The sequence below is a fragment of the Mesoplodon bidens genome (genome assembly GCF_964165515.1).
Source record: "Mesoplodon bidens genome assembly, chromosome: 1".
Classification (NCBI taxonomy): Eukaryota; Metazoa; Chordata; class Mammalia; order Artiodactyla; family Ziphiidae; genus Mesoplodon; species Mesoplodon bidens.
In genome coordinates this window covers 148834898-148862140 of record NC_138176.1, presented here as the reverse complement: position 1 = coordinate 148862140, position 27243 = coordinate 148834898, and the positions used below count along the sequence as shown (strand labels likewise).

Below are 27243 nucleotides of genomic sequence, written 5' to 3'. Positions count from 1 at the left end.
TGTGTGACATAGTTTGTTGTTGTTTGTTTTTATGAATTTATTTATTTTTTATTTATTTTATTTTTGGCTGTGTTGGGTCTTTGTTGCTGCGCACGGGCTTTCTCTAATTGTGGCGAGCGGGGCCTACTCTTCCTTGTGGTGCGCAGGCTTCTCACTGAGGTGGCTTCTCCTGTTGCAGAGCAGGGGCTCTAGATGTGCAGGCTTCAGTAGCTGTGGCATGCAGGCTCAGTAGCTGTGGCTCGCGGGCTCTAGAGCGCAGGCTCAGTAGTTATGGTGCACGGGCTTAGTTGCTCCGCAGAATGTGAGATTTTCCCGGACCATCAATCAAACCTGTGTTCCCTGCATTTGCAGGCGGATTCTTAACCACCGTGCCACCGGGGAAGTCCCAGTTGTTTGCTGTTTTGGTTTTGTTTGTTGGCTTGGGGATTTTTTAGTTTAGGGAACAAGTCCAACAGAGGCTAACCATTTGGGAGAGGGCCTGTGGAAGAAAGTAAGTGCTCTCCTGAAGAGAAGGAAGGCTTAATGCAGACAGAAGATGACTCTAATACAATTTCATTAAGGCTAATTTCTTTATAACTATTAATTATGAAACCAGTTTATTGAATGAGCTAAGTCCAGAAGGAAAGGGCTTTATTTTTCTAACCATAGCTTTACAAGCAAGTTTTGTTGAATCTCTCCCTCTATAAGGATCTATTCAGGATCTATCCTGAATCCTGCATCCCATAGATTTTAGTGACAAGTCTCATTTTAGTAACTGCACCTCTATTTCAGGCATTGAAATGTCCAGGCCAGTCCAGTTTAACATCAGTCTCACACCTAATTCAAAATTCTGCTTGGCCCTGGCTCAGGCCTTTCTTGCAGTGAAGCGGGGAAGGAGTGTGGTCAATATCATCACTCTTCCTCCATCTTCTCTGCCTTCTCTATATTCTGGATGTTCCCAGGCCACTGTAAGTGAAGAGAGTATTAGAGAAAAAGGAGCAAGTCTCCCTGCAACTAACTACTGGATAAGGCAGGCAGGGTATCATGCCTCTGCCTCTGATTATGGCGGAGTTCAAATGTTGGCTCTTTCACAGGATGCATCTGTGGGTCATTCAGAGGCCTTGGGGGGATCCCACATTGCACAGCACTTTGATGCAAGTGGCACATTCTCTGGCTGACCTCTTGCAGCATCCCCCTGACCCCCCAAGTCATACGCCTCTTCTCCATAACCCCTTGCCTCTTAGCAGTATTGTCCCTTTGCACAACAGGCTGCCCTATTAGCTAAGGTCGTATCATGACAACTCAAGCCCAGATACCCTTCCCATGGTCATTATGGCCCACAGGAAATCCACAACACTTCTGCCCTGCCAAATAATGGGAGGGTAAGTTGCAATCACTGCTTCCTTTCTTTCCTCATCCTGCCATTTCGGGCTGCCCAAGCCACCCTCTTACCTCCTGAATTCTCCAGGTGAGAAGCACTCATCCATTCATTCAACAAATATTTATCAAGCACCTATATTTGCAAAGCATTGTTTGCCAATAGGTGACACACATCCAGCTCTTCCAAGAGCTCTCACTCCATACTCTGTCTGCCGCCCTGGACCTGTGCATTCCCGTTACTCTGCAAGCTTTCAGGCTCGGAGTAAGATGTGAGGTTACTCTTCTCCTAAGCTTAGAGCCCATCTCGTTTGCCTTTGGAATAAATCCAAAGCAATTTCCCCATAAGTCTAGAACCTCTGCATAATGACTCTCTAATCATCCTTTTGAAGCCAGTCTTCTGAAAATGGGTAATATGAGTTGATAGTTACTGACCTCTTTCTGCCATTTTTTAGTAATTCCAGCCTGGCTGTGTCTAATATCTGTTTAAAATGTGGTGATATTTACTGCCTTTTGTCGGCTTTGAGGCATTCGCCAAAATTCTAACACAACCAGATAACTCCTATTCAATCGGTTACAAATACATTTGGCTCTGAGTTTCCTTGGCAAGCCAGTAAATCATGTCTTTGGCCTCAACAGCCTATGACTAAGACTCTATTTCCCTTTATATACATAGACTACCAATGCCATGAGTCGTTACTGATTAATTGCATATTTGTGTAGCAAAGTCAAACATTTTATAAACTATTACTCAGATGTGAAGAAAAAAAAAGTATCTTTATTTTCCATATCTGGTCTAATTTTTCCCCCAGCCCCAAAGCAGAGCAGGATAACAGAGCCGACCAGAGGCCGATGAGGATCCACAGGACACTCCAAGTACCACTGCATACAGTTCTGAGGTGGACTCTTTCCTGACATGAAGTTTCATAAACTCCTGCTCACACAAAATCCTCTGGGGAAAGGAGAAGAGAGGGGAAATGTCCTTGAACGACTGAGCATTTACTCAAAAGAGCTTGTTTCAATTTGAAACAGAATGGTTCAACCAGAAGACTGAGCTACCTGTCACCAGCACGTTTGAGCACCACCACAGCCCCCAGTCTGGTCCCCAGTTCAACTGAAACACAGCTTTCATTGAGTGCTTCCTGAATGCATGGAGTTAATGGAGGCAGCATCCACAATAACTTGAAAGCACAGTGTCTATCAGAATCCAAGTTAATAATGGTTTCTTAAGTTGGACTTCTGATCTTTTTATTTTTTTAAGCTTTCACATCATCATTTTCAGTGACTAGTATTAATTTAATATTAAAAGCAGCTCTAATATTAGCCCAAAAAAGTCCATGTTTGCTCTTCTCCTTGGGCCATTCCAAATACGTTCTCTGTGCCATGAGAGCCCTCAGCTTGTGATACCTGCCAGGAATGCTGTTCTGTGGAATGGGTTCTAGCAAGATCAGGATTAAGTTATTAGATCCTTCATTGAAGAGATTGTGATGGGCAAAGTAGAGTTCATAATGGCACCACTCACTCTGGACAAAGTTGGGAGACAAAACAAAGATGGACTTGTAACTTTTCTCGATGCAGTTTATGATATTTTCCACGATGCTCTTGCCAGGAACAAAGTTTCTCTCATGGAGACAAATTCTTATATCTTCTTTTTCTAGACAAGGTACAAGTTCATTCTTCACCCAGGCAGAATCATGTTCACTGTATGAAATAAAAGCATGGAACTGGAGAGCTCTTTGGAGTTCTCCTAAGGGTACATCCCTAGCCCTGCGCCGGGTCTGGGTCCACTGACACACCATCCTGAGATACCAGGGCAGATCCAAGTAGATACAGAGGACAGTCACGGTAGCAGCCAACACTAGCCCAGGGACCCCAATGGTGACAATCAGCAGAGCTGTGTTGCAGGATAATTGAGATACATGGAAGTCCTTTAGTGGGGTTCCCTTATAGCTTTCTGGATAATCACACTTATAAGAATCAGGCCAACCCTCTACCACTTCACTTGATACTTGTTCTACACTTTGGATAAAGTCTCTTAACTCACAGGTACATTGGAATGGATTGTTCCCTGCTTTTAGGGACCTAATCTTCTGGCAGCTCTGGAAGAAATCAGCTGATGGGTTGGAGACTGAATTATAGTCAATGATCAGTATGGAAAGGCTGCTAAAGGTACCACATCCAGGAAGGTGGGCTAAAGAATTGGAAGCAACATTGAGTTCTTGCAAAGTTTCTAGACTGGTGACATCTTTAGGGATGCTCCTTATTCTGTTACTGTGGAGATCAAGAACCTTGACCCTGGGAGGTAAACATCTGAAAACAGAGTCAGTAAGTATATTTGAAGATAAATTTAACGCCACTATACTCCCAACCCAAGTGCAATTTCCATCATGTCTATCATATTCCAAAGAATTCCAGCTAACATCCAGTATTTCCAAAGAGAGCATATCCTTAGTCATAAGACCTACTTTGAAAAGGTCTTTTAATTCATTCTTTTGTAGAATAAGTGTCTCTAATCTAGTTAAAGTGTGGCAATTTTGAAAAACACTATCTGTGAAAATATTCTGGGTGAAGTTCAAAAACGTAAATGTGCTTGGTTTCTGAGGACAAAGCATGTGTACAAAAGGTGTGTCTGATATGGTTAACATCGTAACAGTCATCTCAGAAAACACTGTGTATAATGCTGTCTGTGAAAAAATAAAAACTCTGTTTATAACATGTTCTATATTCAGTGCTTTCAATGTTGTTTCATGATAAGTAAAAACTTCTTCACTGATGCTTTCAACTATTGTTAAATTGTAAATATTGAGATATTCTACAGGTTTGGGCCAAAGGAATTGAAAAACTCCAACCAAACATTTCCAAGTTGTTTCCATATGGTTTAGGGTAAAATTCAGTAAGCTTGGCCCTCTAGTGAGTTCTGACAAAAATTTAATTAAAACTTGACAGTTGTCATCATTCAATTTAATATTAGTCAGTTGTAACCACCCTAAACTATTCACTGATATGTTCACTTGGACAAAGAAGAAGCTATTTGGGTGAAAAACAAGGTGAAGTTCCTTTGTATTCAGAATTTGAAGACTTTCTTTCTCATTTTCTTTCACAAAATAACCTTCCAAATCCAGAAGGATGCAACTTAGGTGCAAGTGAGCAATTGGTAGTAGATCTAATTGCTGGAACTTTGTAGCACTTAATCCTAAGAAATTCAGTTGAGTCAAGTTGCCAAATTCCTTACAGATGGGCAGGGCATCAAAGTCATTGAATGAGAGGTCTAAATGCTTGAGACTTGTAGTGATCGGATGACAGGATATCTTCTGCAACCGATTGTGAGATAAATCCAAATATTCCAAATCCTGGTTGAACTTGAAAATACTAATATCAAGGCACTGGATTCTATTATGGGTAAGTCTCAAAACTTTCAGCCCTGAGAGAAAGCCGATGTCAGAGAGGTGAAGCTCAGATATGTAGTTTTGAGACATATCTAAGACTTTGGTTTTTGGTGACAGGTCTTTGCGAACACGAATAAGGCCTAATTTTGACATGTCCACCACAAATTCACTTTCATCAGAGAAATGTATTATGGTTTCAAATACTAAGGTCAGGATGTAAACAAAATGAAGGTTTCTGACAGCAGATTCTTTGTCTTTGGTCATGATGTTGAAGTGGCTATCCCCTAGAGGGTTGTTGCTGTTCTTCAGAACATCTTGATATGAATCTAAATTCTAGAAATAAAATATACATTAAGATGTATAAAGATTGGATGATTGCTCTCAAACCTCAGCTTACTAAACACAAAATTTCAATGAGTTCTTCATTCATTATCAGAATCATTTCTGTCCCCATAATTTAATGTGTTATTTTTTTCCAGTTATACAAGTTGCTTGTGCCAGGAAAGGCAATACAGACCTTGTTAGCAAAGAATTGTGGTGTGTGTTATAACCTGTCTGGTGGCTCTCTGAGGGATCCACTCAGGAGCGTGCCTTTGTTTCATCCCATCCAACTCAGAGCTTTCCCAGGGCTGCAGCAGCCTCCTGGACAGTGTTTCAAAAACCTTTAAAGGCATGAACACTAGCCACAGCCACCTGGAGCAAGGGATAAGATATGGGGCAGGCAGCAGACACACCAAAAAGCCAGAGAAGGAGGAAGCTGAGAAAGGAGATACATGGGAGAAAAAAGGCTCTGGAAAGCTCCATGTATCCCAGGTAATCTAGAGGTCATAAACATGCCCAGGGCTGGATGCATGCTCAGAGAAGACCTGAGAAAATCCTAAACATTCACCTCTGGTTGGCTTTTAGGCTCCGTGCAAGCAGAACGTAAAAGCTAAGGCAGAGTTGTAAACAGCCTGGATAAGCACTGAAGAAGTGCTTCAACACAGAGTCAATCTGCAAAGATCAGGTGTTTTTTGTTTTGTTTTGGTTTGGTTTTTTTTCTCCAGATGTTTAAGAAAATCTCTGTCAAATCACTAGCTGACCACTAAGCCAATGGAACAGAGAATTCAATGGCCACACACAAGAAGGAATACAGTCTTTACAAAAATAGTTTAGAAACATCACTAAACAGATAAACAACCACACCCTACAGCAAGCAGCAACAACAAACCCTGGGAAAGAGGAGAATCTGAGTTACCACATCCTAATATTTCCAGAGTTACCACGTTATAATATTCAAAATGTCTGACTGAAGCAAAAGAACTATAAGGCATGCAGAGAAATAAAAAAGTATTGTTCATTCATAGGAAAAAAAATTAAAAGAACAAAGTTAGAGAACTGACACTACCCAACTTCAAGTCTTACATAAAGCTGCAGCAATCAAGACAGTGTGGTATTGGTGAAAGAATGGGCAGATAGATCAACTGTCCAGCATAGCGAGCTCAAAAATAAACCCATCTAAATACAGTCAACTGATCTTTTACAAAGGAGCAAAGACAATTCAGTGAAGACAGGATAGTCTTTTTAACAAATAGTGCTGGAAGAACTAGAACTTCCCACATGCAAAGAAAAAAACAAAAAACAAAAGGTCTAGCTCAAAATGGACCATAGACCTAAATGTAAAATACAAAACTATAAAACTTATAGAGGTTAGTATAGGAGAAAATCTAGGTAACCTTGAATTTGGCAATGACTTTTAGACATAGTATGAAAAGTACAATCCATGAAAGAAAAAAATGTTAAGTTGGACTTCATTAAAATTAAAATTTTCTGCTTTGCAATTAAGAAAATGAAAAGAGAAGCCACAGACTGGGAGAAAATATTTGCAAAGCACATATCTGTTAAAGAACTTGTATCCAAAATAAATCAAGAACTCAAGCTCAACAGGAAAATAAACAACACAATTTAAAAATGGGCAAAAGATCTGAACAGATATTTCACCAAAGAAGATATACAAATGGCAAATAAGGACATGAAAAGATACTCAATACCATGTAATTAGGGAATTGCAAGTTAAAACAATGAGGAACTACTACATACCTGTTAGAATGGCCAAACAATCCTGAAATAACATCAAATGTTGGTGAGGATATGGAGTAACTGGGACTTTCATTCATTATTGAAATTCAAAATGGTACAGATACTTTGGAAGACGGTCTGACAGTTTCTTACAAAGCTAAACATAGTCTTACCATATGAGCCAACAATCACACTCCTGATATTTACCCAAATGAACTGAAAATCTATGTCCACACAAAAACCTGCACGTGAGGGCTTCCCTGGTGGCGCAGTGGTTGACAGTCCGCCTGCCGATGCAGGGGACACAGGTTCGTGCCCCGGTCTGGGAAGATCCCACATGCCACGGAGCGGCTAGGCCCGTGAGCCATGGCCGCTGAGCCTGCGCGTCCGGAGCCTGTGCTCCACAATGGGAGAGGCCACAACAGTGAGAGGCCCGCGTACCGCAAAAAAAAAAAAAAAAAAAAGAGGGTCCAGGTATTAGATTCTATTAAGAAATAAATGTTAATGTTTTATAATGTTATTTGGCTATGTTAGGAAAATGTACTCTTTTTAGAAATACAGAATGAAGCATTTAGAGATGAATCATTAGCACGCCTATAATTTAAGATATTTAAGTATAAAAAGATAAAGTGAATCAAATGGGAATTTTTTTCTTAAATATTTTTTAAAAGGCACGATTATTTTCACCTACCAAATTGGGAAAATTCAAAAATATCGTACCCAGTGTTGGCAGGTGGGACTAAAATAAGAACTCTCACTTACTGCTGGCAGGAATGAAAAATTAGTACATTTGTGAAAGGCAATTTGGTCCCATGTATAAATTCCTTAAAAATATGCTTACCCTTATTTTAGCAATTCCACTTCTCAGAATTTTCTTCTAAAGAAATACACATAAAAATATTACTATGAGGTTGCTCATGAAGATGAAAAATTGAAAAAAATCATAATGACTAGTAGAGAAAATTGTTTAATCAGTTATGGTACACCCATACCATGGAATAGCATGCAGCCTCAAATACTGCACTTCGGAAAAAAAATTTCTACGATATAATGTTAAGTGAACAAAAGAATTCAAAATCGTGTGTGCAGTAGGACTCTAGTTTTGTTAAATATGATTAAAACCTGACATGTACAAAAAGCCTAGGGGAAAAAAACGAATGGAAAGAAATATACAAAATGCTAACAGTGGTTATCTCTAGATCTCTAACTCATAGATGAATTTATATTTCCAAAATTTCTAATTTTGAACATCTTCTATAAGTTGAAAGGCTTGTCTGGAAATATAGCTAATATAAAAGTATTCTATATTTAAAGAAATATAATACACTTGCATTTGTGTGGAGAGAGAGAGAGAGGGAGAACTTCTTCCACGTGATAGACAATTGACATCCGTGAATGAGAACCCACTCAGAGGTCTCTGGATGGTGTCTGTGTTCAGGGGACTGAAACTTAGCCACTACGTGGGAAAGTTGATCAGCTTCCTGTATATCACCCTGCCTCCAAAACACAAATATTCCTCCCCGATCATTTATGTCCTCAAACGTTTTCTAGTGTTTACATTTAAGCCAGGAGCTTCTCTATTTAAGAAAAAAAAAAAATATGGAGGGGGGAAAAAGGGAGACGAGAGAGCGGAAGATTACAGAGGTCACAACTTTTTTTTTTTAAAGGAAGTGTAAGAGATAAAAGGTAAAAGGTTTTTTGTTTTGTTTTTTTTCTTTAATGCCTCAAATGAAAGGTGTGGGTGGGGGAGACAGATGGAAGAAGCTCTATATCAAGAAAGAAAATGATGGATAGGATCTATGAAAATAAAAACTACGAAAAAGGAAAGACCGGAAAAACGTGCAATTCCATAATCAAATCAACAAATATGCAAGAGAAATACTGTTTTATTTGTCAAAGCTTAGGTGAGGAAGTTGAATAAGGCAAGTTCTGGGCCAGTCCCCACCACTTCCTCCATTTAATAAATGTTTATTCAGAGTGTATGTGCCAGAACTGCCCCAGACGTCCAGTGCTGGGGGTATAAATACGAATAGCACAGGCATAATCCCTGCTTTCAAAAGCTTATAAATTAGTGACAGACACAAATAAACAATTATAGAACCATATGACAGGAAGGATCAAACACTCACACCTGTGGTAAAAATACATAACATGTGATAGGTGCCATATCAGCGGCACAAACTACTGTAAACCTTACTGAAAACAAGGAACTAGGGAAAGGCGAAAAGAAAAAATGTAGTAGACAAAAACAGAAGGAAGAAATAACATCAGTTAGTTTTTTCCTTAACTATGACAAGTGCTAGTTATTTTTATATCTTTCAAGATAGCCATATGTTTATCTTTCTTGTCTAATAAAAAGAACGCTTGCAACATTAAAAAAAAAAACAACCTTAAATTATTTTGCAAAAACTTAAAAGAAACTTTACCTATTTCCTATACAATTGTTAGCATTTTCTTGCTTATTTGAAGTAATTATTCCATAATTTGAAAAAGCCACAAAAGGCTTCTTACTTACCAGGATTTCTTTCTCAGAAGAAGAGAAAATAACTTCTAAATGCACGGAAAAATAAGTGCTTGACAAAATGCAAGTCCTTAGTTCAAGTAAAGCAATACCATAAAAACGGTTTGCGCCACCTGTCGGACATTACTGGAATTACCCCTGCACACGAATTTCCCCTTCAAAGGTCCTGAGCAAAGCATGTGGTCAGTAGGTTTTTCTGGGCTACAGATTAAAACAGTAATCAAAATTTTTAATTCATGTGATCACGCAGCTTATGACAATTTCAGTATGAAGAAAAATGTTTTTCTAAGGTGATATTTATCTGTAAAAGTTTGCAGCCTGAATGTTAAATTGTCACCACAATGGAAAGTTATTGAACTTTGCCTGTTTTATCACCATTTTTAATATTTCCAATATAATTGCAACTACCATGATCAATCAGTTTTGAAGCATTATTTTAGCTGGATGGGATACTTTAAAATAAAATGAACTTAGGTTCAAGAACTGGTTTTTAAAAAATCAACTTTTAAGGAAAGTTTAGTAGTTACCACACCCGGGGGGAAATTACATCCTGTTTCTCCATGTTCTGACCAACATTTGGTATTGTTAGATGTTTTCATTTTTAATTCTAAAATAATAAATACCACCGAGATCCTGCAAGACTAATTAAAAATCAAATTTCTAAAGGCCCTTTAGAATAATTTTAGAACAATATCAACAAAGCTTGATGATACAAAAAGAGGATGTCTGATTAACCAGATACTTCACGCAGCCAGGATACCCTGTTCCCAAGACTTTCCCTTAACTGAGGTTCTGTAAAGAACTGAACATATGAGTTAAATAATCATTCTATAATTAATCCCACTGTTTGGCATTATTTCATCGTTAAAAAAACAAGTTAAGACTGTACAGTCTGACCCACGACAAAGTTGGACATCAGGGTTAGAATCACTTCTGCTTTCAGGAGGAAGGAAAGGCCAACTTCTTACTATTCATTCTTACTCATCAAACATAACGGGAAGCCTTCACAGGCCTGGGGAGGATCAACAAGCAGTGGCTGGATGTCTGCTGAATGAGCAGAGGAGACGGCTAGAGTGGAGTGGGTGCCTGTGACCCTGGGAAGCCAGCTTTGTGAAACAGGCAGAAGAGAAAGGAACCAACTATGGGTTTGAGGGAATTTCAGACAACACTGAGCCAAAGTCTTTAAGAAATAAGCACACATACATCGCTGCAGATTTGGTCACATCACACAGTGACAAAATGTTTATGAGCATTTGGTCACAAACACTCATTAGGGTATTGCATAATAATGCTGGTTTTCAGGAACAAAGAGGCTATTCTTGTTGAGGCTGTTAGAATTCTGAGAAATGTCTTTAAGGAGATGAGAAAACCCACAAAAATCAGGTAATGTGCAAGATGGCATGGCAGTGGAACAAACAAACAGACAGTGCTGGGCAGAAGTCCTCCAAATGCCATGTCCTAGCTGTATGGCCTTGGGAAAGTGGCTTAACCTCAAAGACTCCATTTATTCATCCACAAAATGGGAGTGCTTGTGACTTTTTGGGGAAGATAATAAATAAAAAGTGTCTGGAATAGTGATTTCCATGGAAGACAAGTCATTATAGTAAGGAGTTTTAGAATTCTATGCAAGCCTCACATTTTTTATGCTGAGATGGAAAGACTATTAAATGAAGAAAAGCAAAGGGCAGAAGAGTATGGAGAGTGTTTCAGTATTTGCATAAAATCCGGTCCCTCAGACATCTGCACAGGTTATCTTCTTGCCAGGAGTAAGGCACACACAGAGGAGAGACACACACACACAGAGAAAGGAACAGGCCAGGTGAAAACAGAGGCAGAGATTGGAATTCTGCAGCCACAAGCCAAGGAATGCCTGGAATCACCAGTAGCTGGCAGCCCTGCCAGCACCTTGATTTTGGACTTCCGGCCTCCAAAAGTGTAAGAGAATAAATTTCTCTTGTTCTAAGCCACCTGATTTGTGGGAATTTGTTATGGCAGCCCAGGCATGTAACACAAGGGTCTATATACTTATGCTGACATCTGCATAAAAATCTTTTTTTCTGAGGGGATACTTAAGAAACTGTTACCTTTGAGCCAAAGAACAAAGGGAGGGAGATATTTTTACTCATCATTTTATGCTCTTTTGTCCTGTTTGATTTTTTTTTTTTACTATGTACATGCATTACTTTTATTTTTAAAAAATAAAATAGCATTATAGTGGGATAAGTAAAATAGTCTAAAGCCAGCAAATATACTGTCCCCATATAAACAGAAGCAAGACATTACTTTAATGATTTTTGTTCTTTAAAAAACCTTCTCTTGGGGCTTCCCTGGTGGCGCAGTGGTTGAGAGTCTGCCTGCCGATGCAGGGAACATGGGCTCGTGCCCCAGTCCGGGAGGATCCCGCATGCCGCGGAGCAGCTGGGCCTGTGAGCCATGGCCGCTGAGCCTGCGCGTCCGGAGCCTGTGCTCCGCAGTGGGAGAGGCCACAACAGTGAGAGGCCCGCGTACTGCAAAAAAAACAAAAAAAAACCAAACAAAAAAACCTTCTCTTTCCCTGGAAAATCAATTTAAAAATATCAATTGCCTACCAACAGCTTTGAAACAAGTTATATAAAAATGATCAGCATCATAAAATATACAAAGCACTAGAAATGAAATTGATAACTTAGATATTAAATATTAATATTAAAACCAAAATCTTCTGCTGAATTAAAAAGAAAAAACAAAACACATTCCAGAAGATACTTCTAACACATATAACCACAAAAGGATTAATATCTGAAATATATAAAGAATTCCTATAAATCACTAATAAAATGTCTAACAAACCCAATGGCGGCAGGGGTAGGAATTAGCAAAGGATATATATAATCAAATGGATAACAGGATAACATTAAAACAACCAGGAGACACCACTGTACACCCCTGGGATGGACAAAAATTAAAACATCTAATGATACCAAGTGTTGGTCATAAACGCCATCCTGAACACCGCGCCCTCTAGTGGTCCCTAGTGGTCTCCAGTGGTCCCTCTTTTCTTCACACCTCAGGGCCTGGAGGTGATGTAGGTTTCCCTGACTCTCACTGCTACTTCCAGATCACCGTTCTTCCCTCCAACCCTTGAAACCTACCCCTCCTGGTTGCAGCCATCCACAGGCCCATCACTCCCTCATTCATTATTTTTGCACCATTCACTGTCTGAGTCCAACACCACCACTGTCATAATTCTAGTGATTTCAGTAGCTATGTAGAGATTCTTTCACTCCCCTGGCTTCTTAGTTCTTTGATATTCTCTCTTCTAATGAGCTTGTCCTGAAACTTACCTCAGCCATGCATTCCCTTATTGTACCCTACATATTATTATTACCAACGGCTGTGCTCTCTCCATAACCTCTCTTGCCAGCATCCCGCTTTTCAACTAGCGCCTCTAACTCTTTCTCTCAGATGCCAACAATTCCCCAGTCCCACTGCACTGGACTGAAAGATCATGGTCCACCCTTTTAATCATCTCTCTGAATTCACCCTCAGCTACCTTACTCCTCTCTCCTCAACCCAGGTTAAATCCAACTCGCCACTGGACTACGTTGAGCCTGACCAGCTGAACATAGTTGGAGAAAATACACACCCATGCTGACTGTCTCACTTGAAATTCATGACTGGGTCCCAACCTCAAGAGGGAGAAGCCATCCTACTATCCTTTTTGCTCCCCTTCCCTAGCCCATTCACTCTCACTGTCTTGACACATCCTCCTCTTATGCTTCCAACACCTCCTTTCCTTCCTCACTTTCAGCTGCTGATGCTTCATTTTTCAGGAAGAAAATAAATGCAGCCAGAAGAGCATTTCCACATTTTCCCTCCAAAATTCTACTAGCGCCTACTTGTCCCTGTTCTATCTGTGCTTTCCTCTGCTCTCCTGAATGAACTCTCTGTGTCGAGCCAATTCCTCCCCATTAAGCACTGAACCTCACTCCTGCTTATCTACTCAAGGAAATCCCTTCACAATTATCCTCTCTACGTTGCATCATCATTTTTTGCTCTAATGTATGAATCCAATTAGCATATAATGCTACAATTTCTCTCATAGTAAAAAACAAAACTCTCCTCTGAACCCACAACCTCTTCCTATCTGCTCCTCTTTACACCAGAAATCCTTGAAAAAGTTGTTTTACTCACTATCTCCAATTATTCTCCTCCCATCTTCTCAAACCCTCTCTCTCTCTCTCTCTCTCTCTCTCTCTATATATATATATATATATATATACACACATATATATTCTTTTTCATATTCTTTTCCATTATGGTTTATTACAGGATAATGAATACAGTTCCCTGTGCTATACAGTAGGACTTGTTGTTTACCTATTTTATATAACTCCTAATTTATCCCTCCCCCACCCCCTTTCCCCTTTGGTAACATAAATTTGTTTTCTATGTCTGTGCATCTGTTTCTGTGTCATAAATAAGTTCATTTGTATCATATTTTAGATGCCACATATAAGTGATATCATATGGTATCTGTTTTTCTCTTTCTAACTTACTTCACTTAGTATGATAATCTCTAGGTCCATCCACCACCTACCTCAAACCCCAAACCTGTCCACTTTGCATCCTTCCTCATCTCAGTAAATGATACTTCTATTCTTGCAGGCTAAATTCCTTGGAGTAATTTGAGGCTTCTTTCTTTTCGCTCAAACTCCACACCCAATTCATGAGCAAATTTTGTTGAGTGTTTCTTTAAAATATATCTACAAGCAAAACCACTCTCATGCCCTCCACCACTCCCACGTGGCCAAACCATCAACTCCCTCACGTGGGTAACTGCAGTGGACTCCTAATTGGTCTGTCTGGCTCCTCCTTTCCCTCCACCGCCCCCCAACCCCATCCCAACCCAATTAAAATCATGGCACACTCCTACTCAAAAGCTGTAAGGATTCCCTTGCCGCTCAAAGCATAAGCCAAATCCCTACCATGGTTTGCAAGGCACTGCCTGGTCTGCCCCATCTCTCAGTCTTCAGTGCCTCTGTGGCCTCATCTCCTTCCACTCTGCCCCATCCTCCCTCTGCTCCAGCCACACTGGCCATCTTACCACTCTGTGAGCACACCAAGCATGCTCCCACACTGCTCCTGCCGTTCCCCCTGCTTGAAACTGTCCCCACATATCACCGTTGTTCATTCCCTCACTTCCTTAAAGTCTACAATGAAGTGCCGCTTTATCTGCAGGGCCTTCCCTGACCACAGTTGCTCCCGCCCATCATTCCCTAGACCCTGTAGACTATATTCTGTTTTATTCCACCACCTGGCACATTATCTAGTTAGGGTCTATCTGCCTTGCGACAGAATATAAGCTCTTGGAGGGCAGGAATTCACTCTGCTCCTTATTTCATCCCTAGTACCTAGATCAGTTTTAGGTATGTAGCACACTCTCAAAAAATTTTTGTTTAATGAATGGCTGGGACCACAGTGTAGAACGATTTCATAATATCTAGTGATGGTAAACTGGCTATTCCATTTCTAGCCTGGGATACAAGAAAACATATACAAAGTTGACCGTTGCAGCTCTATATGCAATATAGTAGATAGCACTATATTGGCATTCAGCACATGTAACAACATGTAATAGTGAAACATGAAACACACTAAATGTCCATTGTGTGGGGAATGGATAAATTGTGGCACATTCATATAATGGAATCCCATGAAGACTGAAAAATGCATGTACTGGAGCTACATGTATGAATATGAATGATTCTCAAAAATGTTGAGTAAACAACTGTACAGGATGTTACTTATAACATTTTAAAACACTGAAAAACAATTTTATATAGTGTTGATGAATGAGGATATGTGCAGTCAAATGTAATAGAACTATGGGTGGGAAGGATGCACAACAACCTCAGGACACTCCTTACCGTTACCTCCAGAGAAGGTGGAGACTAGGAGGAACAGGGTTTCAAACACATCTGTAACTTTTTTCTTTTTAAAAGAAGGTTCTAAAATAAATGTGGCAAAAAATAAAATTCGTTAACTCTACATATTGTCATACCATTTTCTACTTCTCTTCACAAACATAAGTATTTGTCAAATTGTTCCCAACCTGGGTTCTTGTACTCTTTAATCAATAGAAATTGCTAAGAGGCCAGACGAGGAATTCAGGCAAGGCTTTATGGGGACTCGTGCTGCAGCACGAGGGATTGAAAACAAGTAACAGGTGCCCTTGCTCAATCCCCAAGGTGGGTGAACTGGTCCCTTAAATGGGGTGAGGGTGAGGGCAGATTGGTGGGTTGGGCTGGAGGGTGGCTTTGGTCATTTGCCCACCCCATTGGTGGTGCTGCATGCAGGGATCATGCTCAGCACCCTGCTTTTGCTCATGGCACTTCAGAAGTGGCAGTTGGGTTTTGGCTTTTTTGTATCTTATTGTTCATATTTTGCCCCAACTGCACATGCATGGAGCTATCTTTAGTCCCTCATAGTTTCTTTATATTCTGTTACTTGAGGAGACATGTCCAGGTGCAAGCAGTGCAGTAAAGGGTCCCAGGTCCCAGCCTGTCTCAATATTATTCTCTAGTTTTCTATATATTTTAACTACCCCTGAGTTTTTTAAATAAAAACTGCTTACATTGCCAAAAATTAAAGTTTTGAAATAAACCGGGTAGGCTTGAAGCAGCAGCATTTGAGTAAAAGGGCATAATTAGCAGTTGGCAACAAAACCTGTTGCTTGATTGATAGTCTCTTATTGTAAAGGTACAGTTTGGGTCAAAGGAGAAAGAAAACTGGATAAACCTACCTAAGGAGACAAAAGACCTGTACTCCTAAAACTATAAAACTGATGAAAGAAATTGAAGATGACACAAACAGATAGAAAGATATACCATGTTGTATATACCATTGATTGGAAGAATCAATATTGTCAAAATGACTCTACTACCCAAAGCAATCTTCAGATTCAATGCAATCCCTATCAAACTACCACTGGCATTTTTCACAGAACTAGAACAAAAAATTTCACAATTTGTATGGAAACACAAAAGACCCCGAATAGCCAAAGCAATCTTGAGAACGAAAAACGGAGCTGGAGGAATCAGGCTCCCTGACTTCAGACTATACTACAAAGCTACAGTCATCCAAACAGTATGTACTGGCACAAACCAGAAATATACATCAATGGAACAGGATAGAAAGCCCAGAAATAAACCCACTCACCTATGGCCAATTAATCTACAACAAAGGAGGTAAGACTATACAATGGAGGAAAGATAGTCTCTTCAATAAATGGTGCTGGGAAAACTGAACAGCTACATGTAAAATAAAAAAAGAAATTAGAACATTCTTTAACACCATACACAAAAATAAACTCAAAATGGATTAAAGACCTAAATGTAAGGCCAGATACTATAAAACTCTTAGAGGAAAACATAGGCAGAACACTTTGACATAAATCACAGCAATATCTTTTTCAAGCCATCTCCTAGAGTAATGGAAATAAAAACAAAAATAAACAAATGGGAACTAGTTAAACTCAAAAGCTTTTGCACAGCAAAGGAAACCATAAACAAAACGAAAAGACAACCCATAGAATGGGAGAAAATATGTACAAATGATACAACAAACAAGGGACTAATCTCCAAAATTTACAAACAGCTCATGTGCCTCAATATCAAAAAAACAAACAACCCAGTCAAAAAATTAGCAGAAGACCTAAATAGCCATTTCTACAAAGAAGACATACAGATGACCAAGAGGCACATGAAAAGATGCTCAACATCACTAATTATTAGAGAAATGCAAATTAAAACTCCAATGAGATATCACCTCACACCAGTCAAAACGGTGTTAAAAATCTAAAGATAATAAATGCTGGAGAGGGTGTAGATAAAAGGGAACGCTTCTACACTGTTAGTGGGAATGTAAATTGGTGCAGCCACTATGGAAAACAGTATGGAGGTTCCTTAAAAAACTAAAAATAGAGTTACCATATGATCCAGCAATCCCATTCCTTTGCATATATTCATAGAAAACTCTAATTCAAAAAAATACATGCACCCCAATGTTCATAGCAACATTATTTACAAGAGCCAAGACATGGAAACAACCCAAATGTCCATCAACAGGTGAATGGATAAAGAAGATGTGGTACATATATACAATGGAATATTACTCAGCCATTAAAAAGAATGAAATAATGCCATTTGCAGCAGCATAGATGGACCTGGAGATTATCATACTAAGTGAAGTAAGAGAAAGACAAATATGATATCGCTTATATATGGAATCGTAAAAAAAAAAAAAAAGATACAAGTGAAGTTATTTACAAAACAGAAACAGACTCACAGACTTAGAGAACGAACTTCTGGTTACCAGGGGGGAAGAGTGGTGGGAGACAGATTAGGAGTTTGGGACTGACATGTACACACTGCTATATTTAAAATAGATAACCAGCAAGGACCTACTGTATATAGCACAGGGAACTCTGCTCAATATTCTGTAATAACCTAAATGGGAAAAGAATTTGAAAAAGAATAGATACATGTATATGTACAACTGAAACTAAAACAACATTGTTAATCAACTGTACTCCAATATAAAATTTAAATTTAAAAACAAGGGGAGGAATGCCTGATTGGGCTGTTGCTTTTCAGCAGGCAAGGAGGGGCAGGTGTGGCAAAGGTATTTGCTATGCCCTAGGCAGGCACAGAAGTCACAGGCAATGGTGTTTGTGTCTGTGGTACACTAAAACACACCTGTCACACCTGGAATACAATTTGCTAACACTCACAATGGCAGAACTCAGAAAGAATCACTGTTTTTAAAATTAAATTTTCCCTAAACTTTATACAAAAAATTACAATACATATACATATTCACAAGAATAGGTTTATACTGTATATACACTTTTGTAAGCTTCCCTTGCTCTCAACTTAATATTCGGCTATGGCCCGCCTTCCTTCCATATCAACAAATTGGACATACAGTTATAATTAATGACTACAGCATATCAGATTGTTTGAAGTTACTATAGTTTACTTCACCAATCTTTTTACTGGGGGACAGATTATTTCCGCGTTATTTTCCCCGGCATAAACAACCACAATAAACATCCTTGGACATACATATTTGCACATTTGACTGTTTACTTAGTACAATTCGCAGATGTGGAATTCCTGGGCCAAAACTAATACATTTGAATTTTGATCCGCATTGCTAAACTGGCCTTCTAGAAAGTATTTTTATTCGGTTGATTGGTTTTAAATCATATTACACTCCCACAAACAGGGTAAGACAAAGCTGTTTAAAGCACCACCAGGGGATCGAAAACTCTTACTGGTCTTGAGCGGCCCCTTCTCGGTGAAACTGTCTGCGGGGTTTCCTGGGCGCTTTTAAAGGAAGGAAAGGGATCCGGAGAACCCCGAGTCCCGCCCTGGGTAGGGGTGGGCGCCCCTCCAGCTCACCCGGAGGCACAAAGCCGGAAAAGCCAACTTCCTCAAGGTTGGTCTGAAGCGCGGCCGCGACCCCCACAGCCTGGGGAAGGAGGTGCCCGAGGCTTCCGCCGCGCTCTGGGCTGGGGCGGGGTCACGGGGGGGGCGGGGCCCTGTCGGGGCCGCGGGGCGGGGCAGCTCGGCCCGTCAGCACCCGTCCCTCTCCCGGCCCGCCCTCAGGCCGCGTCCCCGCCAGCCCTGCCGACGTGGCGGGGCGGGACCCGGCGGGCGCTCCCGCGCGCACTCGGCCGCCTGAGCGGTAAGAACCCTGGGCACCTCTCGCCGTCATCCCCTTCCCCGGGCGGGCAGAAGGGGAGGGATGCGGGGACAGCCGCCGCGGGGTGGTGGGGAGACCCTGCCGTCGCTGCTCGTCCTGTTCCCGGAGTCGGCAGGGGCTTGGCACGGGGCGCAGGACCCGGAGGACCGGCCTTGGGGGGTGAGGGTCCCGGGCGGCGCGAGCGGTGCGGCCGAGGGCCCTGCGTGGGTGCGGGCGTGTGAGTGTGTGTGTGTGAGTGTGTGTCGCTCCGGGTCCACGCTCATGCACACACCCACACGCCCGCACTCCGGCTCTGCCCCCTCGGCCGGCGAGAACCTCTGCGGAGCCTGTCTTGTGCTCCCGAAGTATCCGGTCCAGCACCATGCAAGTCGGAAAAAGTTTCCCCAAGGTCCCAGGTCCGACTGAGAGGTAGGCTGCGGGGTCTCCGCAGCTGGGGGCACAGAGGAAGCAAGTTCCATACCGGGGTTCGCTGCCCTTGGCCTCGGAAAACTGAGCTCAGGCCTTGACCTCCCACCCAAGCTCATCATCTCTCCCCCTGCAGACGCCGGCCGTGCTGGCTCTTCCACCCCAGCCAGCACCCTAAGCCAGCAGCACCTCCATTCACAGCCCCCAGGTTGAGTCCTACTCCCTACGCCAGCTCCCCAGCCCCCCACCTGCCCACCCAGGTGGCTCATCTTCTTCCCTGGAATCTGGTGAGTATTTCCAGCTATCTCAGATCAGGCGCCTAAACTTCACTGCCCTTTCCTAGAGTAGGAGACCTCTCTGTATCATCTTAAGAGTGATCTCTGTCCTACCGATCCCATCAGTTCCCATCCTAAACACGGAGAGAGTCAGGCAGGTGGCTTTTTAAAATCAATCTCTTGAACTCCAGAAGACCTCAACCAACCTGAGGAAACTGAGAATGAGGCAGGCTTACTCCTCAGAGGCCTCTCTCTGCCCTCTTTTCCGCCTAGTGCTCCTTTCCTACCTCACCGATATCCATTCCCTGCTCTTTCCTTCCTTTCTCCATCAAAACCTGAGCTCAGGAAAGACTGATCAACTCCTTACATCATAAGCTTTAAGCAAAAGAAGGAAACTTTCAGGGTGGAATTTGAGGCTCCACGGAGCCAGTGCAGAAGGAATTTGAGGGTAGGAAGGGACCTTGCTGAATCTCAGGGATTCAGACCATATAAGCAGCCATTTATTTATAAGACCAGGCTTATATGGAACGTTGTTTCTTTTTAATCAATATCAAACAATATATTTCAGTTCAGTAAATATTAGAGGATCCAAAGCCAAGCTATGTGCTTGTTGGTCACAGTTCTGGAGGAGAGAATGACACAGAAATAAATATTCCTTTTAAATGCCATAGAAGTCCATGCAAGGTATCACGAAAAACATGGAAGAGGGTAATTCATTCTTTGGAAGGAGTGGGACAAATTCAGGAAAATGTCAAAGTAAACAGTGACATTACACATTGAGAAACAAATAGGAGCTTGCCAGGCAGTTGGAGACAGGGCATCCTGGGCAGAGAAACCAGCATAAGCAGAGGTGGGGACGTTTATGAGCTGTGCCGGCAGTGATGGAGTATCTGGTGAGGGAAGAGTGTCGGGTGTGTTGAGAGTTACAGAAGCGGATAGAGAGATTGCAGCTGGATTGTGCAGGGCCACGGATGCCATACAAAGGTGTTTAAACCTAATGGTTTTTAAACAGGGGAGCAGGTAGGTCCTCTCCGTGTTTCATAAAATTACCTGGCAGACATGTGGAGGCCGGACGGGAGGAAAAAGAGACTGGGCTCTGGGCACGTGTACTTGTCAAGCACCATAGAAACTCTTGCAACCTGGTTAAGAGCCTGTTATCCACAGTTTTTGTTCCTGGTCTTTCACTGGCACTTTTTGAAATTGAGAGCAGTGATTTCACACAGGGTATGGTATTACCAAATTCTTATTTTGCCAAGTGAGACCATTAAAAAATAAATCAATGCACTACACCACTATTTCGTAAAATGAAAGACATTTTAATACCAGGAAAAGCACGAAGGCTAAACTTGAAAGATGAAGGCAGTACTTTACATTTAATAAATTTAGATCGATGCAAAACTCGCTATCTTGTCCTCATTTTTCTCTGTCATCATGGACTGGTTCCAGTCCTGCAGTCTGGTGTTGGGGAACAGAGTATCCAGGTCATTTTGTCCAGCCTTACCCTACATAGGAGGGAGTGAGGAAGCCCAACAAGAATGAGTTGTATGCCCATAGAGGGATGGTGGGACCAGAGCATGGCTCTTTGCGCCTCAGCATCCATCCCTCCCATCCCTCGCTATTCCTCCATATCGCTCTTGGTCCAGCCACACAGCATCTCTTCTGAATATCTAGATTCATTCTTGGGCATTTGCACATACTCTTATCCCATCATGCCTGAATAACTATCAAAGCCGCTATCAAGGTTCTCCCATGTATGAGATCAGTCTATTTCAGGCACATCTTTCCCTGCTTTGATGTGCTGTTTTGCATTATCACTTAACCATTTCATGTTAGATGCAATAGTTTCCTGGGCCTTCACTGACCAGGAATAAAATGAAAACAGATTATTTGTTTTCTGAAGGATAGTAACCATGTCTTCCGTTTTAAACTTATTTTTGGAGCTATGATGTTGCTGCTCTAATACCTAGCATAGTTCTGGGAGCATTTTAGGTGATGAATGAATTTACTCATGAAAAACTAACTTATTCCCAGCCCATAAAGGCTTCTTTATATGCCACTCTTCCTCTCCTTGGAATTTACTGAAGAAGCCTCCTTGTTTCTGTGGGTTGAGGCTCCCTAGCATCAAAGCCACAGGACATGGCTGCAGTGATCAACATTCCAAACCATAAATCAGGGGAGATTTTAAGTCTGACTGCTTCTGGGGCATCCAGGCAGAGATGGGGGCTGTCCCAGGAAATAGCATGTATCACAGTTGTAGTCCTTCTGGACACCAACAGTCACTGCATAGAAACAGCTGTGTCTTTAGAACACAGACTTTCTAATGGCTTCAGACAAAAGGGCACCATCTTAAAAATGATTACATGTCTCCTGTCATAATAACATCCAGAGTAGACAAAGGTCTACCAGGACAAAAAAGTTTTGGGGGGCATTCTTTTTTGCTTTTGGTTTAGGGAAAATGTGGACCTGTAACAGGCAGAAGTTCATGTACAATTAGAAGTTAAAGTAGGGCTGAATATTATGATGACCATTTTCATTATTTGAACAGATGTAAAAATATAGTCTTTCTGAAATTTATAAGTTGTCCATAAATATTTCCTAACAGTATTGGTTCAGCACCTGATAGATGAACTTCGGGCGTGTTTCTGAAGGAATGGCTTCGTGTTGATGCTTGAATACAGAGCAGCTGCAGGGAAGAGAGGTTTTGTTCGATAATTTTTCCACAATTGAGGTGAGCTGACTTAGGGCAGTTTGGCCATCAGAGATGGATGAGGACTGTAGGGCTCCTTTGTGCAGCATCACTACCAAGACTGACTGTACCATGAATCCACCTCTCAGATGGAGTTCTGCCTCACACTCACATGTATATTAGTGACCAGGCTCAGTTATGTAGCTTGTTCTTGTAGGTTGATGAAGTCCTAGCTCTCTTTGCTTTTAGGACTGCTCTGGTGGCAGGACTCAGCTAACCTTCTAATCAGGCTTTGATGTTCTCCTGCAATTAGCAGAAGAACTAGAAAAACTCTACTGCAAAGTTCAATAGCCGCTGGACGGAATATAATCTTTTGCTCTGGAAATGGAAGAGCTGAAAGCACCTGTGCATAATTTCTTGCCAATCCACTTTAAGCACTATTTCCATTTTATCAGTGAAAAATGCTTGTAATACCCCTTAGGATAAGTAGTACCCCCTGATAAATAGCGATCAGAGAGAGAGGGATGATTGAACCCTCTCAAAAGGTGAACACTCCATTACAGAATCTGAAATGCTAAGTAAGTAAAGACCCTGGAGAGTATATTCCTGAATAGGGCACTTCAAATGTTAACCAGCCACCCTCAGGGCATAAAATACAGCTCACTCGCATAGATGTCACATGGTATGTGCTGAAATATTTTAGCACTGGGAACAGTATCACAACAATTGAGGGTGAAGCAGATACAACAAAGCGTTTATAATGCTTTTTATTCACCCATGAATGTTTATCATAACCAAGTTTATTCTCATGTTCCTGCTTACGGAGAAGTGAAATAGTTTGGAACTTCTTAATAATCCAGATTAATAAGGATTTTCAAATTATCTTACAAAAAAATTAAGATATCAGACAGTGCCTATGACCAGCTGTTGATGAACAAAAAATGGGAATATAAGTGATGTCCAATATGGACCCATTCTCCTTATGGTTGTGCCCCTAGGACCCAGGCGGGGATAGGGCAAATTAGGACAGAGAACTCTAGGCCATGGCCGTCAAGCAATGTCCTAGACCATGGGTTAGCAAACATTTTCTATAAAGGGCCAGCTAATAAATATTTTAGGCTTTGCAATTTTGTGGGCCATATGGTCTCTGTTGCAGATATTCAACTCCACTGGCGTACTAGGGAAGCCATAGACAGTACATAAACAAATGAGCATGTCTGTGTTCCAATAAAATTTTATTTACCTAAACAGAGGGAAGGCAAATTTAGCCAGCAGGCTGTAGTTTGGCAGCCCCTCTCCTAGGCCAGTCCTGACTCAAGGTTTTCATAAAGATTTTGTAAGTTTCCATGTGATGATAGCTTTTCCCTCAACCTCATCCCCCTCCCATGAACCACAGTAACTACTCCTTTTCTGTACAGTGGCCTTTTTCACTCTTTACTATTTCATCTAGGCATTGACCATACTCATTGACAGACCATATCCAACCTTGAATATCTGAAATTTAATATCCCACCTAAAAGGAAATATGCATTATTTGCCTTTCCCATCTGTAGACTTGTTTACAGGTGTGTTATCAGAGAATTCAAGTATTTTTGTTTAAAAAGAGACATTCTAACTCAGTTACCTGGGAGGTGAAGGAACAAAGGAAAGACAATATTTGGAATATTTGCTGTAAGATAACTCCTGAGTAGTGAATGGGGTAAAGACATTTTCTGCTTGCTTTCATTCCAAATTACTCTTTAATTTTAAATCTCCACAAAAATATTAATATAACTCAACACACATATTTGTTGAGCTTCCCACTATGTTCAAGAAACCATGTTAAGTGCTATGTAAAATATGGAGGCAAAACAAGGAAGATCCTTGTCTTCATAGAATTTACAGTATAGTAGGAAAACACTCAAACGACTCTGATCAAAGACGATTGTAACCCTCCAAAGTGAGACAGATGCAAGGCACTGTGGGAAGTTCAGAGGAAGAAAAATTATATCCAGTTGGGAAGAACAAAAATAGAGGAGGCGGTTGTTTTAAATGGGCCTTAAATATGTTAAAACAACATACTGAATCAACAGCCACCTGAGGTTCTTTTGTGAATGTCAGGCATTTTTCACATACTTATGTTGTCTCACTTAAGGTTTTGGAAGGGCATCGTGGGAGGTAAACCTAGTGGGATCAGAGCACAGAGGTCCTTGGATGGCAGCTGAAGGATGTAGCTTCATCTCAATAGGAAGTGGAAAGCCCCTGAGGCTGTCTGAGCAGGAAGTGATGTAATTAAAGCAGTGAGGTAAAGGGTGGGGAAGGATGGGGAAGTGAAAGGGAGAACAGTGGAGAGTGAACCCAATATTGAAATCATCAACATGAATCAAATTGAGGACCTGATTGAAGGTGATGGCAGGGAAAATAGAAGTAAAAGAAAGGATTTGGATTCTGAATAAAGAGCCTCTAGGATTTGAGCACTGGTTGAATGTAAGAGAAGAGGCAAGTGGCATTGCAGATAGGGCTCCGACGTGGCTCAATCTCAAAGTCAGACGCGGGTTCAGATCTCAAATCTGCCACTGTTCCTTAAAGTGTGACCTCTGAGCATCAGTTGCCTCATCTGTAAAATGAAGCTCATCGTATCTAACTCACAGGAGATAGCACATTTAAAGAGCTTGGATTTAATAGGCACTCAGTAAATGTGATAGCTATTGATATTATATATTCTTGAGAGAGTAAAGGTTTGGTCAATGACAGCTCTGAGATTTTAAGCCTGGGTTATTGGAGAAATCTAGGTGCCATTAAAAGAAACACAAAGGTCAAAGTGAAGATCTAGAATTAATGGCAAGACAACAGGTTTCCTTTGGGACAGAAAGAGATGTTCAGCTGACGATTAGAACTGCTTATCCAATGGTAGAATTTTTTCTATGGCAGTGTATTGAGATATAATTCATACATAACAAAGTTCACATACTAAAAATTCACTCTTTTTAAATGTGCAGTTCAGTGGTTTTTAACATGTTCACAGAATTGTACAGCCATTACCACTATCTAGTTTTAGGACATTTTCATCACCCACAAAAGAAATCTATACCCATTAGCAGCCATTACTCATTTCCTCTCCCTTCAGCCCCTAGAAGCCACTAATTTACTTTCTGTCTCTATAGAATGGAGGTAGATATTTGAGAGTCACAACATAGAAGTGTGTAAAACTGTGGGAAAGGAACGTGATTCACCAAGGGAGAGAATGTAGCAAGAGGAAAGAAAATAGCTAGACAACTTTAGGGAATGTCTATTTGAGGGGACAAGAGGGTTGGCATGGGCACGTGAGTTCTAAGTCTGTGCCATCATGTGACCAATATGTAAAATGGCTTCCCATATACTGTGGTTTTAACAGTGACCAGAGATTTGACCAACTGGTAAACACTGAGGTCAACAAAAATACCCACTGATTTTCCTGAGACTTGGCTTCCTGTGTAGTGAGAACACTGTGTCTTTATTTTAGACTAAGAAAATTATCATCTTGAATAAGCCTCCTAGATATGTGTTATCCAGTAAGATAGCCACTAGCCACACATACCTGTGTAAATTTAAGTTTACATTATTTAAAATTAATTTTTTTTTTGGCTGCACCGCATAGCTTGTGGGATCTTAGTTCCCCAACCAGGGATCAAACCCAGGCCCACAGCCCTGAAAGCACTAAGTCCTAACCACTGGACGGCCAGGGAATTCCCTAAAATTAAAATTAAAAATTAGTTCCTCAGTTGCACTAGCCACATGTTAAGTGCTCAATAGCCACAGGTGACTGTTAGCTACCATATTGGCCAGTGCAGATACAGAACATTTCCATTATCACTGAAAGTTCTATTGAACTGCACTGTTCGATATGATAGCAATAACTTGCAAGCTTCATAAAGAGTTTTCTGCTTTGTAGGTTATTTTGTAATGGCTACATTCCTTGTTTGGCTTAATATTGGCTACTTTTTTTCTGTTTCTTCCTTGTGTTTTTCCATCTAAACTATTGTCCAAATATAGCCCAGGCCTTCACGGGCTGGTACCCAACAGGGCACACTTATGTGTATGTATATCTCTCTCAATTTGAATTTCAGACCACACTGCAAAGCCAAATGTCAAATATGTTTTATAAGCTCTCAGGTATTTTCCATGCTTATTCTCATTATGGCTACAAATATAATTAATAAAGTCATATTAAATAAACACTTTCACAGATACAGATAATACTCTTAGTTCCCATATGAATATTTATTTCTTCATGCCAAGTAAGAGATCCATGAAAGCTTAAAGAGAGCACGGTTGGCTTGTATTAGTTTTTTGTAGCTGTTGTAACAAAGTACAACCAACATAGTGGTTTATAATAATACACATGTATTCTCTTATAGTTCTGGAGTCTCTGAGGGGAGAATGGTTTCCTTTGACTTTTTCAGCTTCTAGTGGCCACCAGTGTACCTTGGCTTGTGGCCCCTTCCTTCATCTTCAGAATGCATCACTCCAATCTCTGCTTCTATCATCACATCACCTTTTCCTCTTTGTAGTCAAATCTCCCTCTGCCTCTCTCTGATAAGGACACTTGTGATTTCATTTAGGGCTCACCCAGATAATCCAAGATTCTTAATTTAATCATATCTTCAAAGTCCTTTTGGCCATATAAGGTAACATTCACAACTTCCAAGGATTATGACATGGATATTTTGGGGGGCCATTATTCAGCCTACCCCAAGGTTACATAAACTTTCTTCTTGGTAGAAGAAAGGTTACTCCCACCAGATTTAACTTAATTATTCAGGGCTTTGAATTAAAGTTTAACAATTT

At 40.9% G+C, this 27243-nt stretch overlaps 3 protein-coding genes across 7 annotated transcripts in view; 1 reads left to right on the top strand and 2 right to left on the bottom strand.

Moving 5' to 3' along the window:
- The window catches only part of TLR1 (toll like receptor 1), a 36985-nt gene extending 18141 nt beyond the window's left edge, over positions 1-18844 (bottom strand). Inside the window, exon 1 of one of the 2 annotated variants that reach the window (XM_081227430.1) lies at positions 18768-18844. The gene's annotated coding sequence lies outside the window, so the exon portion shown is untranslated. Of the gene's footprint in view, positions 1-15230; positions 15310-18767 lie in introns of those variants that run through there. The other variant, XM_081227428.1, reaches the window with a different exon arrangement.
- On the bottom strand, positions 2115-18850 carry TLR6 (toll like receptor 6). Of its 4 annotated transcripts, XM_081227384.1 has the most exons (3): positions 15231-15291; positions 7642-7677; positions 2115-5075 (listed from the first exon to the last, which is right to left on the bottom strand). In XM_081227384.1, exon 3 carries the CDS (start codon positions 5004-5006, stop codon positions 2613-2615), a length of 2394 nt encoding a protein of 797 aa, XP_081083510.1. In that variant the 5' UTR covers positions 5007-5075; positions 7642-7677; positions 15231-15291; the 3' UTR covers positions 2115-2612. The 4 variants fall into 4 exon arrangements, with proteins under 4 accessions (XP_081083510.1, XP_081083512.1, XP_081083509.1 ...); XM_081227386.1 differs by lacking the exons at positions 7642-7677; positions 15231-15291 and adding an exon at positions 18768-18850; XM_081227383.1 differs by lacking the exon at positions 7642-7677 and having other exon boundaries at positions 15231-15284.
- Positions 18851-18975: 125 nt separating this feature from the next.
- Positions 18976-27243, top strand: part of FAM114A1 (family with sequence similarity 114 member A1) — a 64367-nt gene continuing 56099 nt past the window's right edge. Inside the window, 2 exon segments of the mRNA XM_081225804.1 lie at positions 18976-19053; positions 19613-19763. The gene's annotated coding sequence lies outside the window, so the exon portion shown is untranslated.